This window comes from Podarcis cretensis (assembly GCF_951804945.1).
Source record: "Podarcis cretensis genome assembly, chromosome: 2".
Classification (NCBI taxonomy): Eukaryota; Metazoa; Chordata; class Lepidosauria; order Squamata; family Lacertidae; genus Podarcis; species Podarcis cretensis.
In genome coordinates, this window is record NC_137171.1 from 59,813,548 (window position 1) to 59,833,031 (window position 19,484).

Genomic DNA, 19,484 nt, shown 5'->3' on the forward strand with positions numbered 1-19,484 from the left:
GTATGGTCGGCCAGCTGGTGCTGAGGAAGGATAAAAACTTCTTTTTGTACGCTACTACGGCAGCAAGGATTCTTCTAGCAAAGTATTGGAAGACACAAGAGCTACCCACGCTGGAGGAATGGCAGGCGAAAGTGATCGACTTTATGGGACTGGCAGAAATGACGGGCAGAATCCGCGACCAAGAGAAAGAGACTGTGGAAGAAGATTGGAAGAAATTTAAGATGTATCTTAAGAACTATTATAAAATTGAGGAGTGCTAAAATGCTGAGGGAAAAGAAGACGTAGAATTGCAGCGGAAAATTGTGTTTGATTTAGGGTAAAATTGAAAAGGAGAATGAATTTATATTTAATTGGCTAAAAGGGTTGCTGAATAATTGTAAAAAAAAAGGATGCAAAAAGAGGAAGGTATGGGGAAGTCCGAGAAAAGAGGCTTATGGAAATAAGGTTAAGAAATTATGATTTCTTGTGTTTGTTTCCATGTTGTTTTTGTTGTGTTTGTTAAAAATTGGAAAATTAATAAAAAATTTTATTTAAAAAAAAAAAAAGCCCAAAAGCAAAGCAAAAGTGTTCAGGGTCCGCTTCTTATCCGCAAACGGGTGCCGTTAACCCGAAGCGGAAGAAATGGTGGCGGCAGGTAGCGGGTGTGCAAGGGACCGGAGATTTCTACCAGACCCCGGCAGGCCGAGCGGAAAAAATGCTCTGGAGTTTGAAGGCAGGCTGGAGGGGCCGGCCGAGAGAGCCGCGAGAGCAACTTCAGGTGACCCCACCCGCCTTTCCGCCCCCTGGCCTGCCGCCGCCCCACCCCCGAGCGCCGTCCCGCCGGAGGGGCCTGTCTCCGCCCCCTCGCTCCTCACGCCCTTATTTAACTCCGCCGCGCAACAGGGGGAGCGGCTCACTTCGCCGTCCGGCCGCTCGGGTCTTCCCCCTCCGTCACGATGCGCTCGGGACTGCTGCTGCTGCCTTTGGCCCTGGCTCTGTGGGCCAGCGTCTCTTGGGCTGCCACTCGGACCCCTTACCAGCAGATCTTGCATCACAGCCGGCTCCGGGGCAGGCATCAAGGGTAAGTCTCTGAGCTTAAATTGGGGGGGGGGGGAGGAGGGAGCGATCTGGTGATCCACCCAGCCCGCGGGATCCGGTGTCTCTTGCAGACTGGCGGCGACGCGCGTGTGCCTGGCTCGTGCAAAAGGCGGGAGACGGTTTCCACACGTTCGCCTCCGAACGGATGTGCGATGGTTTGGGGAACGCGAAGCAGCGGCCGCATGATGGGCGGAAGGTGTTTCGCTGCCGCCCTGCTGCCTCTCGAGTTTAGATTAATTTTTTAGATTTCAGTTTAGATTTTGGGTTCCACAGAAATGTCTCTTGGTCCAAAAACGCGTCTCCTGTTCCGGTGTAATTCGTTTAAGGGATGGTCGGAGGGGCAAGCATTTGGAAAACGAAGAGAAAATCCCAATCCATGGATTAAAAAGCAAGTTTTAAACAGCTGGGGGATCCACTTGGATTATGGTCAATGGGGATCAAATGGCTTGTGGAGATGAGCTGTGTTTCCCAAAAGAGTGAGGCTCTTTCTCCTGCCAGTTATTTATTCTCTATTAGGTAGGTCTGAAAGAATAGGAGGCAAGATTGTATCTTTTTGTTTTTCCATTTACTGCACGGGATGGTTCAGGTAGTCTGTTTTCAAGTTACATAGAACTCTTCCTGCTTAGAGAAGACTGCTGTAGGAATTGAAGGTTGGCTACCCTTGAGGCACAGCATACTGGCACTAACCCTACACCCACCTTTTATGGACTGGCTGCACATCTCACTCTCTCTTTAAGGAATGCATCCAATATTGTGTTCAGATGACTGAAAGTCAATCCAGTTCTTGCCAACATTTGCCTTACATTTAAATGGACAAAGGTTCAGTTAGCCAAGTGTTTGTCAAACTGTTCATTTGTGCTCACCTTTCCAAATTTACCCCTGCCAAGCCAATTCTACAGACAAAGTGAAATAAGGCAGAACCATAAATGTGGTTGCTTCTCCCGTCCCCACCAAAAAAAATTAAAATTAAGGTGCTCAGTATCCAGGCCAGCTATGTTAGTTTGGCACCTGAGGCAGAAAACCCCACTAATGACTCTTTCCCCTTCCTAGCAGTAAAAATGCAAGCAATAATAAATTAAATGACACTCAAAATCAACTACCTGAGGTAGTCATCTCATTCTACTAACAGTAGAGCTGGTTAACATTTCTGTCCTAAATGGCATGAACACGTGTAAGCTCTTTAAGCACAGCTGTTGAAATAGCACATTTTAGGCTCATGCCACTAGTGAATTTAATAAGGCTGATGGCATTAAGGGGAACTTCAGGCGTACTGAAACCAAAGAAATGTGAATCAAGCCAAGCTGATACATGCAGGAATGGAAAACCTCCTGGAAGGCTTTGAGTATGAAGGAAACAAATCACTTTAGTCATTTGGGGGCAAATTCTAAAAGGCCTATTTGGGGACGCGGGTGGCGCTGTGGTCTAAACCACAGAGCCTAGGGCTTGCCGATCAGAAGGTTGGCGGTTTGAATCTACGTGATGGGGTGAGCTCCCGTTGTTCGGTCCCTGCTCCTGTTAACCTAGCAGTTCGAAAGCATGTCAAAGTGCAAGTAGATAAATAGGTACCACTCCAGCGGGAAGGTAAATGGCATTTCCATGCTTTGGTTAGCCAGAAGCGGCTTAGTTATGACCCGGAAGCTGTACGGCGGCTCCCTCGACCAGTAAAGCGAGATGAGCGTCACAACCCCAGAGTCGTCCACGACTGGACCTAACAGTCAGGGGTCCCTTTTAAAGTATTTATATAGCTTTTGCTGCACTACAGATCCCATCCTCCATGACGGTTGGCTATGCTAGCTGTGGTTGATGGAGGCTGAAGTTCAAGATGTTTGGAGGGACAGATTGAGAAAGGCAGTACTACAATAGGAGCTGATAAGTCAGAGGGATCCGAGTGTTGATAGAATGCAGTTCTCTAGATGCTCTTTTCATTGGTGTGTAAACAGTCACAAGTGTGGTCTTTTTAGGGGCATTCAATTCGGAGGATTCTGGTGCAAGTTGGGAAGCAACAGGCAAGCACAGGCTTAGCTGTGAATGGGCTCTGGGGCTCCTTCTCTCAGGGACCTTTATATAGATCGTAATACTTATCCTGTCCCTCACACAAGACACTTCACTTACTACAGTAAGACTAAGTCATCTTGACGACTTCTTTTTTTTTTTAATATTTATTAAGAATTTTTCATTTACAGTAAAAAAAAAATGAACATAACATTGCATATCACATATTTTCTTATCACTTCTGGACTTCCTCACATCTCCTGCTCCTACGTTCTAGTTTAATACACTTAAAACAACAATTTATTCCCTTATCTCCATCCTTACTGTCAAATTTCGAATATATTTCAAATTTTAGATACGTTTATTCCAATCCTTACAAAAGAAAATTTAATTTAGCCTAATAATTATCTAAAAAAAAAAAAATAGGTTTTTCATCTTATATTTAAATTATCTTCATGATTTACTTCATCTATTTTGATGGTGCCAATTTGTCTAAAATCAAGCATCCTGCTTAACATTCATACAGTTTACAATATTTTTGCAGGTAAAGCTTAAATTTTTTCCAGTCCTCTTCAACGATTTCTTCTCCCAGGTCTCGGATTCTGCCAGTCATCTCAGCCAGTTCCATGTAGTTCATCAGTTGCATCTGCCATTCTTCCAGTGTGGGTAGATCTTGGGTTTTCCAGTGTTTAGCAGTAAGTATCCTTGCTGCTGTTGTTGCATACATGAAAAAAGTTCGGTCTTTCTTTAACACCCCTTGGCCGACAATACCCAAAAGGAAGGCCTCTGGTTTCTTAAGGAAGGTATACTTAAATACCTTTTTCAGCTCATTATATATCATTTCCCAGAAGACCTTCACCCTAGGACAGGTCCACCAAAGGTGAAAGAACGTTCCTTCATTTTCCTTACATTTCCAACACTTATTATCAGACAAGTGGTATATTTTTGCAAGTTTGACTGGGGTCATGTACCATCTATATATCATTTTCATTACATTTTCTTTCAGAGCATTACATGCAGTGAAATTCAACCCAGTAGTCCACAACTTTTCCCAGTCCTCAAACATAATATTATACCCTATGTCCTGTGCCCACTTTATTATAGCCGATTTAACCATTTCATCTTGTGTGTTCCATTTTAACAGCAAGTTGTACATTCTTGAAAGTACCTTGGTCTTAGGCTCTAGCAATTCCGTTTCTAATTTCAATTTTTCCACCTGGAATCCTAATTTTTTATCAAGTTTAAAAACTTCTTTAATCTGGGCGTAGTGTAACCAATCTCTCACTTTATCTTTCATTTTCTCCTGACTCTGCAATTTCCAATTGTCTCCTTCTTTTTCTAATATTTCCCAATACTTTGGCCATTTGGCCTCCATATTGAGTCTTTTTCGGGCCTTAGCTTCCAATGGTGAAAGCCACCTTGGAGTTTTATTTTCCAATAAGTCTTTATATTTTGTCCAAACATTAAACACTGCCTTTCTGACAATATGGTTCTTAAAAGCCTTATGAATCTTAGCCTTATCGTACCATAGATATGCATGCCAACCAAACGCATTGTTGAAACCTTCCAAATCCAATACATCAGTGTCCTCCAGAAGTAGCCAGTCTTTTAGCCAGCAGAAAGCTGCTGCTTCATAATACAGCCTTAAGTCTGGCAGGGCAAAGCCCCCTCTTTCTTTCACATCAGTTAGTATCTTAAACTTGATTCTGGGCTTTTTGCCCTGCCAGACAAATTTGGAAATATCTCTCTGCCACTTCTGGAAGCATTCTGTTTTATCCACAATCTGTAATGTTTGAAACAAAAACAACATTTTTGGCAATACATTCATCTTTACAGCGGCGATTCGGCCTAACAAAGAAAGTTTCAATCTTGTCCAACTTTCTAGATCTCTCTTAATTTCTGACCAGCATTTCTCATAATTATCCTTAAACAGATTTAGATTTTTTGATGTTATATTTACCCCTAGGTATTTCACTTTTTTAACCACATTTAACTCTGTCTCTTTCTGAAACCATTCTGACTCTGTATCTGTCAAGTTCTTTCCCAATACTTTAGTTTTCTGTTTGTTTAATTTAAATCCCGCCACCCGGCCAAATTCTTGGATCAATTGTAATGCTTTTTTTGTACTTGGCTCTGGCTCCTGTAGGGTCAAAACTAGGTCATCTGCGAACGCTTTCAATTTGTATTGTTTCTCTCCGACCTGAATTCCTTCAACCATCCGGTCCCCCCTAATCATGTTCAAGAGCACCTCCAAGACCGAAATGAATAACAATGGGGAGATAGGACAGCCTTGTCGTGTTCCCTTTTCAATTTTAAACTCTTCCGTAATCACATTGTTAACTATCAGTTTAGCCTTTTGTTCTGAATAGATTGCCTCTATCCCATTTTCAAAGCCCCGTCCCACTCCCATTCCTTCCAGATTTTTCTTCATAAATTTCCAAGAAATGTTATCAAAGGCCTTCTCCGCATCTATAAAAATTAAGACTGCTTTTGTATTAATATTTGTTTGTAAAAGTTCCAAAATGTCAATAATATTCCTTGTATTAGCAAACAAATGTCTGCCAGGGAGAAAGCCAGCTTGGTCCTTATGAATTACTTCATTTAACACTTTCTTAAATCTAGTTGCTAATATGTCTGCAAATATTTTATAATCCACATTTAAACGGGAGATGGGGCGGTAGTTTTTAAGTTGTGTCTTTTCAGTTTCTGATTTTGGTATCAATGTGATAAAAGCTTCTTTCCACGTTTCCGGCGCCTTCTTCCCCTCCATAATTTCATTGCTGACCTCCATCAGTGGTTGTATCAAGTAATCTTTCAATGTCTTATAGTACTTGGAGGTCAGCCCATCTGGCCCTGGAGATTTGCCCAATTGCATGTTCTGAATGGCTTGTTCCATCTCTTGTCGTGTTATTCTGCTATTCAGGATTGATCTATTTTCTTGTGACACTTTTGGCAGCCCATTCTTTATCAGAAATTGTTCTATCTGTGCCTCATTTTGCGGACCTTGAGTATATAGTTGTTTAAAATACCTCTGAAAGCACTTTCTGATCTCCATGGGGTTCTGAACATTTTTCCCTTCAATCTCTAAATTGGTAACTGTATTCATTTTCTGTCTCCTTTTCAACTGCCATGCTAGCAGTTTCCCACATTTATTTGCCGATTCAAATGTTTTTTGTTTCATTAATTTAATTCTCCATTCTATTTCCTGGTTCATCAATTTAGAATATTGTGCTTGGTATAATTTAATTTCTCTCAGAATCGGCTGTGACTTCGGGTTTGATCTTAATTTCTTCTCCAGTTCTTTAATTTTCTCCAAAATCTTGTCTTTTTTCTCATTTTGTGCCCTTTTCTTTACAGCATTCTGTTGTATCAAGAACCCCCTCATCACTGCTTTACTTGCGTCCCAGATAGTTGTTTTTTTCCACTGAAGTGTTCAAATTTATCTCAAAATAGTGCTTCAAAACTTTTTGGGCTTTTTTAACAATCTCCTGATCTCTGAACAAATTGTCATTCATCTTCCACCTAAAGGAGCCGGATGGTAGTAGTGTCATATCCATCTTTACAGCATTGTGGTCGGAAGAGGGTTTTTGGGCAGATTTCCACCTTTCTGGTCTTCGGTGCCAGGCCTCTAGATATCCATATTTGGTCTATTCTTGTCCATGTCAGCTGGGCTTCAGAAAAGAACGTTCCTTCTCTTCCCAAGGGGTTTTTTGTCCTCCAAATGTCAATCAAGTCCATATTGTCAGTCAGTTGAAAAAAAGTCTTAGGTAGTCTGCCATCTTTTGATATATTTTGATTTTGTGACTTATCCATGTTGGTTGATACCACTCCATTCATATCTCCCATCATGATGATGTTATCATAGTCCAGATAGTCCAGGACGCTCTCATGCAACTTCTTGTAAAATTCTGATTTCCCCTCATTCGGTGCATAAATTCCTAATATCAAAAATTTCTCTCCTTGATGTTGTATCTCAATTGCCACAATTCTTCCTTGTTCATCTTTGAATAAGAGTTTAGGTGCCAGGCTCTCCTTTGCATAAATCACCACTCCTCTCTTCTTTACTTTGTCCGAAGAGATAAATTCTTGGCCTAATCTTTTGTTAATTAACACTTTCCTATGGAGCCTGGTCACATGTGTATCTTGCAAATAGATAATGTCCAATTGTTCCTTTTTTAATATATGAAATATCTTCCTCCTTTTTTCCGGGGAGTTACAACCATGAATATTCCAGCTCAAAAGTTGCAGAGACATCCTGGATAAATCTGTTATTGTTCTGGTGGTGGTGTCTTTTTTTCTGGGTCTCCAGGTTCTGGGGGTGAAGGTACAGCCGATGCTCCAGGCCCAAAGGGTGTTTCAATTCCTTTCTGAAGGTCCTCTCCGTGAACAATCAATAATTTGTCTCTGTCCTCAAGTGTTTTGATTTTAACCTTCTTCCCTCTGAAAGTGAAAGATAATCCCTGGGGAAATTCCCACCTAAAGATGATTGAATTACTCCTTAACAATCCAACCAGTTCAAGGTAGGCGGATCTAAGATCCAACAGTTGTTTCGGGATATCTTTGTAAATTTCAGCCCTTTTATCCAAAATGTCCAGTGACTTTTCGTAGTGTAAGCCTAATATCTTGTCCCTTTCCTCCTTTGATCTCAAAATTATCAAGCAGTCTCTGGGCTTGTCTTTTCTTGCAAATTTTCCAAGTCTAAAAGCCGATATAATTCTAAAGTCCTTTTCCTCTTGGATAGGCCAGAACTTGGTAAATTCTTTGGTCAGGAACTCAGCTAAGTTACCTTCTTCAACCTCTGGTATTGACCTTAATCTTAAATTACTTTCCCGATTCCGCAATTCTAGCATGGACAGATACGTCTGGTGCCCTTCGACTTGTTTGCAGAATGGTTTTACCTCTTGTTCTAAATTTTCAACTTTTTGGCTGGTTGCCTCAGCTAATTTGCGATTTTCAATAGTGGCCTCAGTTAATTCTCCAATTGCTTGTACATTCTGTGCTACCTGTCCAGTTATTTTATTTAGACAGGCTGTGTTTTGATCTATTTTAGCTGTTTGTTCATCAGCTTTCTTGTCCAAAGATTCCACTCTCTTGTCCAAAGATTCCAATTTTTCATATATTTTCTCTAAAATTGCAGCAGTTGCTCCTGTGGCCATATCTTCCAATTGTAGCTGCTCTGTTCCTTCTTCCAACGGCAGCACAGGCACACTTTCTTGTCCCCCTGCTGAGGGCAAAGTAGGTACAGAAGATCTACGTGTCTGTAAAGCTGAGGTTAGGGTTGTTTGTCTAGTTCTTGGTCCTCTTCTTCTTGTACCGCTCATTCCAAGTTTATCTCTGAGTCAAGGTCAAATTCAGATGTTCCCATGGGAATACAGCAGCCCCAGAGCACCGTCGAATAGGAGGAAAGGAAAGAGAAAGTAAAATAGTGTCACTGCTGTAAGCCCAAAATCCTCTAGGGGGGGCTTCAAATTTCTTATTGAGAGAAGCCGGAACAAAAATAAAAATAAACAGGCTAATAAAGTTCAGTTTATCCAAAGACCTTCTGTAGTTAAAATTTAGCAGAGTTGGTGTTAACAGTGTTACAGTGATTCTGACAAGTACCGGCTGATGATTCAAAGTAGCAAGTTCAAATGCCCTAGATTGTTGCAAGTCCAGTTTTAAAGTAGCTAAGTCTGCAAACTGACAGCTCTGTTCCTGGCAGCCCAAGTATCTGGGCTTCACAGTCAATAAATTGTAATCCAAAAGAAGAGGATAAACACAGTCCATATAAAGAGTAAATCATGTAGTTAACTTGTGCCCTTTCTTTACGTAAAAACAATTTCAATGGGTGCTCAAAACAGTCTATTTAAAAGCCTCTTTAACGACTCCACCTCCAGCTCTTTTGCTTTGAAGTTTAAATAGCAGTGGAAGACGGACTTCCTGTTCTCCTCGCTCCGCTTTTAGCCAAATTTCCTCAATTTTAGGTTCAAATTGTAAAGGTCCTTTCTTACTCACGGGTTGTTGCCTTCTAATTCGAAAATTTTTCAGGAAGAAAGGTCAGCGCTCACCGACAGCAGCTGCGCGGCTTCGTTCCGCAGAATAGCGATTGACTCACAGCGCCGCAACCCCCTCTACGATCAGAAGCTCCTTACGGGGTCTCCTCTCCGTTTTAGGGGCCGCTTCTGGCACCCGCCGAGTCCCACGTCCTCAGGCTCTTGCTGCCTGAGGTTTTTCGGTGCGGGTCTCCGCTTTGCCGTAGCGGACGACCCGTTTCTGCGGAGCTTCCTCCTCAGCAAGCAAGGAGGACCGCCATTGTCGTTCGCGCCGCCTCCGGAAGTCCATCTTGACGACTTCTATCTAAGTAGTGTGGTTCATTATTAACCCATCAAGGATATGTTGATTTTGCAGTGTCCCAAGCACAGCGGAATGATGAGGAGTACGTGCCACATACTCTATATTACTTTATTTACACTTCAAAGCTGGTAGATTACAGAAAAACATCTTGCCTATGCCGGAGCAGAGAAAGCATCCTCTCTCCTCTAAAGCACAGAGAGAACACAGTGAGAACAGTGAAAAACAGGAAACCAGTGTACGTCACATCCAGTCTCCTTTCCCGTGGGAAAACCCAACAGCACAGACTGTGGAATGTAAACACCTGTCTCGTGACAAGCACTTCGCTGCACAGTGAAGAGAGCAGAAAACCAACAGGATAATGCCCACTAGCATTTTTTAAAACAACAACAACACCCACCCACCCACCCACAAATTAACTTAAAAACAAGGAAACAACTGGATGAAATTAAATACACAACTATCAAGGGCAAGTAGTTCTGATAGCCAGAAATGCTCCTTCTATGTCATAGATCAGGTATTTGGAATTGACATTGCTCGTTTCCTGCCTTTCTTCCAAGGAGTTTAGGGGAGCATTTTATCCTCCTAACAGTTTGGTGGTGCAGGCTAGGCTGAGAGATAATGATTGCCCAAAGCCAACAAGTAAGCTTTGTAGCTAAGGGAAGATTTCAATATGGGCTTCCCACATCCTATCCCAGCACTGTATCATTGTTAACACAGGGACTAGATTCTGTATCTTGGTTAGATCCTGCGTTAACCACTGTTTTATCATCACCTTTCCTCACTCATAGTCACCCACACACTTACTCGGTAGTATAAGATTCATTTCACTTTGTTGTTGTCCCATCATGTTGTGGTGTTGTGTGTGAATATCCCAAACAGATGGGTGGAACTGGTCACTTGAATGCCGACTTTTTAATATGAAATACCAATGCAGTCAGCTCAGTCCACATCATTGCTTCATTTTTGCTCTTTCCTTCTTTCTCACACACGTCACTATGAGATTCCTATCACAGGGTGAAGGGGAAAGAAAAGCACTCCTCATGCAAGTAGCTCATCCTTCTATTGTTTTGCCCCCTGTGGTTACTTGAAGGAAAGGCCCTTTTCACATTACTTGGTGTTTTTCATCGTTATCATCAGTCAGCTTATTCACAAGCAATGCTAAGCCAAAACCATAGCTTGGTGCAAATGCGTGTGTGCAGGATCCCATAGAGAGCTGCTTTGCTCCTCTGGTCCTGCTGTTGTGATGTAAAGCCATGGTGTGTTATCTGAGCCAAAGTTTATGGTTTGTCGCATTCCCCACAAACCATGGGCTGTTGCCAGGATTTGCCTTTGAGTTTACAATGGCCAAGATCTCCTCTCTGGGAACCTTCACACTTTTGCATTTGTGTCAAGCCGCACAGAAGCCTTCTCCACCCCCAGTCTGTCTCTGTCTCTGTCTCTGTGTAAACTGTTCCCCATGAGCGTCCTTCTATCCATGAGTGATGAACTTTGATGCAGGAAGGTAGCAGGCAGGCTCTCTTCCAAGCCCCTGTCAATCAGCTGTCCTCCATATCCTTTTCCTCATCAAAACTGAAGTAGAGTTAATTTAAATTGGATGAAAATTTCTTCCTAAGTTATAACTCACATTCACTCACACACTCACTCAGGGGATCACTTGCCCTAGTGGAAATATACAAAGTTCGAACGCATTCAAAGGAAGGGTGCAATAGAGGTGGAGGAAATCTAACCTGGCTTAGTGAAGAGAAAGGTCTTTCACATTTCAGCTTCATTTATGATTTATATTCTGATCTCATGGAAATTTAAACTGTGGGGGTAATGATTCCTTCTTTATAAATACAGTGCTTCTTTTAGGACTTATTATTTACAAGACGTCTTTGAATGCCAGGGTATGTATAGGGAACTCAATATATATATTTTTCTCTCCTTTACCTGTAGTCCCAATGTGTGTGCTGTGCTGAAGCTCATGGGAACAAACCAGAAATACTTGCCAAACTGCAGAATGTGGTACCATAGGAAAATCTGCGGCAAATCAACGTAAGTACTTGAGTAGTTTGAAGAAAATACAGTGCTGTGAAGCAGATGGATCTCTGTTGGTTTTGGGGTGCTGTGCGGCAGGTGTCCGGTGTTTCTTGTTACCACCAGGCCAAACATAGTTTGCCAGCTTCACAGCTGCCCTGTTTTCATAGTACCAGACGTGCTGTAAAAGCAAGAGGTCTATCAAGCCCCTGAGAAGCACAAGTCACTTTGGGGTTTCCTTTCTCAGAAATCTGCAGCAAACCATAGTGTGCCATTTCCAACTCAGGTCTACAAACCAGATTTTGACTTTGATTTGCTATCCTGCTTGCAGGATAAACCAAGATCGGAGGAAGTCAATCGCACGAATGGCAGCACATTATCCTAAATTCTCCCTTTCCCCTTGGGAAGGGTCATTGCTCAGTAGTAAAATGCATGCTTTGCATACAGGAGGTCCCAGGTTCAAATTCCAACTATCTGCCCCTAAGACTGAGAAAGCCCCCTGTCTAGGGAATTGAAGCCTGTCAATGTATACCATATTGGATTAGAGTGGCCATGCTTCAAGTAAGTCAGTTTCCTAACACTGGTTTACTTCCAGTGTCATTTCTGATCCACCCTTATATAAGAACATAATCTGAATCAGGCCAGTGTCCCATCTAGCCCTGCATCTTGTTCTCACAACTAGATGCCTCTGAGAAATCCAAAAGCAGGATTGAGCACAACAGCACTCTTATTTTCCTGTGGTTTCCAGCAACTGGTACTGCCTCTGGTGCCCCTAAATCATTGCTTTGCAAGTTTTAGGGACCTTCTTAAAACCTGCTTTGTGTCTTTAAATTGCTGCTCTGACCTGCATCTTCCTGAAAGATGGTGATTATGTGACTCCTTCTGGCAGAATAACAGAATTCCAAATTTGCAAATCAATTTGTACGCCTGGTCATTCATCTCCTAAAATAAACAGTCCTTAGATAATGTTGTCTCAATAATGTTCTGTTGACATAAAAATATTTTCTGGGGAAAACATGCAGCCACATATGAGAAGCCTTTCTCAGAGTGTGGGCATCTACACTACTGGATGTGCAAGGTATCCATTTTTATGTAGTATTTTGAATTCCTGGAGCCTCTTGAGTCTGGAAAGAGCTAGTGAGAATGGGGAATGGATGTGGTTGTTGTCAGAGGCAAGTTAGTGGACTGGATAGATTACTATTTGCTCTTAACTAAACTTGAGTTTCCTAGTAATTCATAGCACCTCCATGTAAATCAGACACAAGATTTATCATGATAATCCCTTTTCCTGGGATTATCTCTTTTACTGCATAGCACAGTGGTCTCTTCTCTTCTTTTGAATTTATTGATGGTAAACTGAGGGGTGCTTTCTGGGGAGATCATTTCCTTGTAGAGAAAATGATTCACACTGTCATGTATGAAAGACATTGCAAGCCTGTTTTGTCATAATTACATGGGTTTGTGTAGATCAAGCGTATGCAAAACTATCCGGCCTTTGTTTGCAGCCCCTTCAGTCGCACGAGGAAGACTTTCAAATCAGTCCGATGCCTGTCCCTGCAGATGCTAGCATTCAATAGACCTTGCATAAAGCACCCTAGGAAAGTGGCCTCAACACGTCCTCTTGGAAGGGGCAGTCTGCACCTAATTATGAATGTGTGCAGTGCTGGCTGGCTGCCAGGTATGAGTTGAAGCCTGCTAGTCTTCCAGGAAAGGTGTAACCTCCACGGGGTCACACAAGCTCCAGGAAAAAATGAAATTTGGGGAGAGTGGGCGGAGGGCGGAATGAAACAGTCTTTTTAAAGTTCAAGGAAGACTCCAGACAGCTAAATTCACTTGAATGACTGTTACGTTTGTCAGCAGTAACAGTAAGTGTAATTTTCTAGATATGCTTAGACAAATGCAGTAATGAGAGCAACAATTTTCCAGGGAAACAGAAGTGGGTCAGTGAAAGTTATGTGACCAAGTATCTCCTTAGAGGTGGAAAATGACATTGTCTCACAGCATTTTAAAAACTCAGTATCATATGGTGAAAATTAAAGGCACAGAGTATTTCTCAGGGAAAGGGTGAAAACTCTATCCCTCACCCCACCCCACCCACTTTTTTTTAACTAGGATTTTTACCCCAATGCAGACTTAGGACCAATTTGAATGTTACCATAACAGTGTGCTTGCTATTTCTGCATAGTTGGAAACAGGGCCAGCCTAAAATGGAGCAGAAAATATGGCTGCTCCCTCCACCAGTCAAGGTGCACAGTACCCAAGTCTGGTAAAATTATTTTGAAATCAAATTATGTTGATACAGGAAACCTCACAAGCACCTCTCTCCTTCCCTGGCAGTAAAAATACAAGAGCAATAAATTAAATAAACTATCTATTTGCTGTCCTTCCATGAAACCTTCAAATCTTCTACTTGAGGTGCTTACCTCACTCTGTCATGTGGTTGGGCCAGTCCCAAAGTTCATTGCTGGTGTGGATATTTAGCTTGCAATCCAGCCAAACTTTGTGGATATTAAATATGCAATTCAGCCAACCACTGTGGAGAGCAGAATCCAGTAACTAGAGTAAGCAAGAAGGAAACATTCTCTGTGAACGGAAGTGGGAAGGCTATACTTTCAACCAATGGCATTAAAATTAAAAACGTAGAGCAATTTCAAGCAGGCCAGCCACCAACCTAGAGCTGGACTGAGGAATAGAAGAACAGTCAAACAGTATGTGAATAGATACAGTGCTCAATCTAGCATAGCATTAGGCTTTCATAAGCTCTTCTGTTTCAATGGGCTTAAGCAGACCTAACTTCTTGTTGGGTCTAGGCTGTAGGAAATGATTTCTTGATGGGATTGTCAAGCAGTACAAGGTACCAGATCTTTATGGTGCTCAAATAGAACTATACTGCTTACAAAAGGAAAGTTGGAATCTGTTTACACTTTTTAAAGTTTTGGGGTGATACATAACAGCTCCCCCTCTTGTTCTCCATACCGTCCTATTATCCATGTCTTGCAGTAATCATGACTCTAGGTTGGTGCAACAGCAGATGGCAAAGGAGGTTGGGCAACATGCTGGATGGAGCGACTTGCAATGGTTCCATCTCCCACTGTATTGAGACAAATGCAAGAACTCAGGGACATGACCTGGCAATGCTGGGAACTCCCATCAAGCCAAGATAGCAGCCATATTACTGTTTACATGACCACTGATTCCATAATGATGAACATGTGAGTCAGCCATCCCTTATCTTGCCAGGGACTGTTTTGTTTCTCACATGTATAAACAAATCAGAAATTGGAGTGAGTTTGGGAACTTGATTAAGAAGTCCCTCTCTGAACTTTCCTTTGTTGACTGTTGAGTTGGAAATCCAAAAGGCATAATGTTATGCTTGATAGGATTTCAGTACTGTTTCTTGAAGATGGCCTTCAAAACATGAACTCTTTTACTAAGTGAGCCTTAGGAAGTAGCCCTGAAACTATTAATAAAAAAGGGTTATGGAATGCAACAGGTAGAAACACGACAAAAGAAATCTGTTTTTGTGCAGAGTGTATGTTTTCCTTTCTCCCTCAAGCTTTGCCCTTCCCCAAGTTCCCTGCACCGTCAGTCTATCTTGCATTTTTGGTGTATCCCTGGTCCTTTAGTCAGCACAGTTTGTGGTTTCTCACTTCCTCTATTAAGCCAGATCGCAGATGGGATCATATGTCCATTTACAGCAAGAGCGAGGTGGGAGGGGGGCTCTAATCTAATGGGTATATATGATATACCCATTAGCATGCAAATAGTCATGTAAACAGAACTTTAATATCAGCTGCCGTGTGTGTGTGTGTGTGTGTGTGTGTCTGAGAGAGAGAGAGAGAGAGAGAGAAATAGAGAACTTAATTGTTCTTCAGCAGAATAAACTGGAGATTCTATACTGCACTTCTTTGTTGATGGGAGAAGAGGAGAAAAAAGGATGGCTCTGACATGAGCCCTTTGCTTCCATTCAAATCCATAATGCAATTACTCTTTGATCCGAGAAGAATGTGGCTGTCCATACTGTGCAGCTGGAGGGTGTGTCTCCCATCATGTACATATTCTCCTTCAGCACGGATTAGCCAAACGTATTTGTGATGAGCCATTGGGCTAAAAGGGAATTTTATGATCATTCAGCAAAAATGTTGATACTAGAATCATAGCAGTAATTGTCTGTCTAGCAGGGACTTGTCCAAGCTTTGATGAATTAGTATATTTAGAGGAGAGTGCCACGATACGAGCAAACCATTTTAGGGGACATTGAGCTGGCTGTAATTTGGGGGATCAGTTGAGCATTTCCATTCTCCACAATACTGATATGCAGGGGGGTGCTACAAAGCATGCTAGTCCTGCACTCATCAGGACCAAATTAGGTTGCATACCCCATATAAAGATGCTTCCTGCATTTATCCATATCCATATAGACCCACAGGATTCAGACCGCATTAGAGCATGCCTGAACAGGAATGTCTTAAAGCACCTTCAATGTGCCAGCAGGCTTGGGTAAATTTCTCAGGGCAGCCTTTCACGCTTTAACTGTGTTCTTTGGTACAGATACATGATCACAAAATGCATATGCTGTGAAGCATTACACATATATAAAGGCAACTGCTTTCTTTTTACAAGATATGGAAGGAGCAACTGAGAAATGACTAGGCTTCTGTTTCTGTGTATTTTTAAGGATTGTGATGATTTGTACATTCTTGTACTCATCTGTACTGACATGCTGTTTACATATTTTGCACTTGGATAGAAAGAATAACCCACCCAACAAAACAAATAATAATACAACCCCAACAACAAAATTACATGGCAGAAAAGACCTTCTTCCTAGGTCCCTGCCAAGCTGATCTCCCTAGTGTAGGGGCCGTCTCCTATATCAGGGCTCATATGGGAAGAGATGCTCTTGAGACATTGCCAGTAGCATGTTGAGAGGTATATAGTGCACCTGCAGCTTGCTGATGTTCTCAGATGTACTTTAAAAGCAAACAAACCCCTGTATCTCAGTCTCAGTTATTTGGGCCATCAAGTCAAGAATATCTGGAATAAGACGTAGTTCAACATTATATAGGAAGCTGCCCTATGCCATGTCAGACAAATAGTCCATCTAGGTCAGTATTGCTGACACTGACTGGCAGAGGCTTGCCAGGGTTTTAGACTGGGCATTCCCAGCCCTACCAGGGCTTGACAGAAACTGAACCTGGGGCCTTCTGCATGTAAAGCAGATGCCCCACTGCTTAGTTACAGCCCTTCCTGAATATTTGGTTCAACTCTATAAAGAGTTCTGTCTATTGTTGTTGTTGTTTTTAAAAAATCTGTATTCTACCCTCCCCTTTTATTTTCAGACAAGAAGCTCATTTCAACACTTGTCTACTGTGGAGTCTCAATAGAGTCTAGCGGTTATGAATCACTGGCACAGACACAGCTAATGTAATTAGAAACATTTGCCTCAACAGGGTTGCCCTCTCTGTGTTTCCCTCTGGATGTCCTATTGCAGAATATTAATTTGGAAGACATTTAAAATGTCTGCAAAGAAGGGTTGCTGATGATAGGTGTTCTCTCCTTCATACGTGAGGGTGGGAACATCTGCCATCCCAGAGAATATTAAGTCAGAGGTATAGAATGTGGGTTCAGATCCCTGCTCAGCCACAAAGCCACTTTGGTTAAGCCTATCTGGAAGAGCTGCCAAGATAAAAAAAACAAGTGGCACATTATGACATGCTGTGTGTGAGGTAGCACACAGCCAATTCTCACTCCTGTCACTAGGTGCTGTGGGGCTCCACCCCACACCAAGCAATGGCACCATGTGGCACTAAGGCTGTTGGTTGGAACTGTGGACGGTTGCAGGCATTCACACAACAGAAACTTGGTGGCCCAAAGAGCCAGTCTCCTGCCCTTGCCTGATTGGTACAATTTTCCATGCCTTCTGCATTTATTCAGTGTGGGGAACTTTTCATTGAGGGAGATACCATTTTATCTTTCTGTCCTGCTGACATTAGCCTCCAGCCACTTGCTTGCCGGCCTCAAAGTATTTACCCTCTAGCTTTCATATATGGTACACATAAAGCTCCCTGAATCATGCCTTGTCCATCAAGGTGAGCAACCAAATATGTTTAATTGCTGTTCCTACAGGTTTCCTGCAAAGCTGTTTGATGCTCAACCATCATCTTTCTTTCTCTGGTCAATACCACTGGTCTTATTCTTGTGCACATCTAAAAGCCCACCCCACATATCACTTGCATGAATTCTCCTACCCTGCCAGTCCATTTGATGATATTCACGATGGTCCGCAAAGCATTATAACCATCTCCATTCCTACCAGCCTTCTTGGATGTTACGTTCTGCAGAGGCGGCTTTCTTAGTAGTTCCACTACCCTTAGAATCATATTCTAAAATGTATGCATAGTTGTATGTGTTGCGTGGCAAGGTCCCAAACCCTCCTGGGAAATTTAATAAAGACACATGAAACAGTATTTTAGGTTAATGGGTGAAAAAGGCCACAACTTTATTGGTTACAGAATGTGAGTGGTACTTTTTTTCATAACATTTGAAGAACTACAAAGCTAGAGTATTAACTGTGTTTTGATCCATATATTAAACTGGGAAGTGCAAATCAGAAGGACTTGCTTAAAAATGTGGGCCATAAAATAAAAAAATCCTTGGGCATCCCCAAAATCAGCTACTTTGAAATATGTAGTTGAAGTGAAGACTTCACCCTGCTGCCTTCATAAGGCGCAGGACATTCTTTTGGATATTCAGCATTTTGAATGTGCTCTTATGTTGGAAGTAGATCTGATACAGAAGTTGGTTTGTATAATTGTCAGCCTATGTTTGGATAAGTTGTGGATAAATTGGCCTTAGAGCAGAGGCAGCTTATGTGACATCATGGTGTTTTATTAACTGTACAGTGAAAGCAGAGCTCTGTTTGGTTAATTATGTAACTTTCCAGAGTTGGATACTGCAGGGAAAAGGAAGATATTCCCCCCCTGCCCCCACTGATAGATTTATATGTGCCTTATGTTTTGTTTTGCCCGTTCCATAGCCAACCTGGAATTATTTGACAGCCTGTCCCACAAAAATGTAAACAAAAATAGCTTTGCCACTTGACAATTAGAAATGAGATTTCATAAAACTAGAAGTGGGTGGTTTGTCCCTTCTGTCATTAGGGCTACTTCAGACAATCACCACTGATTGCCTCCCCTTCTACAGGAATGCACTTTGGTTCTTGAACATGTACAAAAAATAATCTGCATAATTTTATTTCTGCTTTAGGCATCTTTATACTGCTGCTGTTTCCTGTAGCTCATGGGGCCACCACTGTGCTCACAGACAAGGCAGGTTTTTGTGTGGACTGCCATGCCTCCACTGGAGGAGTGCGAGAGTGGCTGCCATTATTTACATCCTTGTGGATGTGGCTCCATTGTTCACATCCCAGCCCAGCGGGAGCCCCGTGAGCTTGCAAGGCAACTAATGAACCAGCCCTGCAGCTGCTGCAGCCACAGACATTGTAGCTGCTGTCTCTATGCAAAGCACTTAGTGTCATCAGCAAAGCTTCTTTATGTGATCATGTATTCAGGTATGTGGTTGCATGAAGAACACAATGGTTGCTTGTTTGTGTGGGAACCAGCCCTTGGAGTTTCATGATATTAGATCCTTTTTTAAACAAACAAACAAACAAACAATGTGCTTCATTGCTGTTCTCCTGTTACTTTTGAATTTATATTCTTTTTTAGCCACATGAAAGGATTTTTCCAGCCTTGGGGTGGGTGGCGATGATACTGTTTTTGAAATCAAAATATGTGGATTTTGTTACAACAAACTATTACTCATGCATCTTTACCAGGCCGATACATTTAAGCTTATTTTTATTATTTCAAAATTTCACTTTAAATTAACTCTGAGATGCTAAGAATAACTGGGAGGGGAAGCAATGGCCAATACAAGCAAGGATTTTCCACACATTTTGAAGTCAGCGTCTGATTTACTAATGGAAAAAGATTTCCCTTAAAACCACCCACCAAATAAGGCAGGAAATGTGTGGTTAGAAGCCATTTGAGTATATAGGACAG

General features: G+C 42.1%; 1 protein-coding gene across 1 annotated transcript in view; it reads left to right on the forward strand.

The window, feature by feature from the left end:
* Positions 1-895: 895 nt before the first annotated feature.
* Positions 896-19,484, forward strand: part of TGFBI (transforming growth factor beta induced) — a 49,657-nt gene continuing 31,068 nt past the window's right edge. Inside the window, exons 1-2 of the mRNA XM_079968118.1 lie at positions 896-1,060; positions 11,338-11,436. Coding sequence (XP_079824244.1) covers positions 936-1,060; positions 11,338-11,436 — 224 coding nt within the window. The 5' untranslated portion in view covers positions 896-935. The remainder of the gene's footprint in view (positions 1,061-11,337; positions 11,437-19,484) is intronic.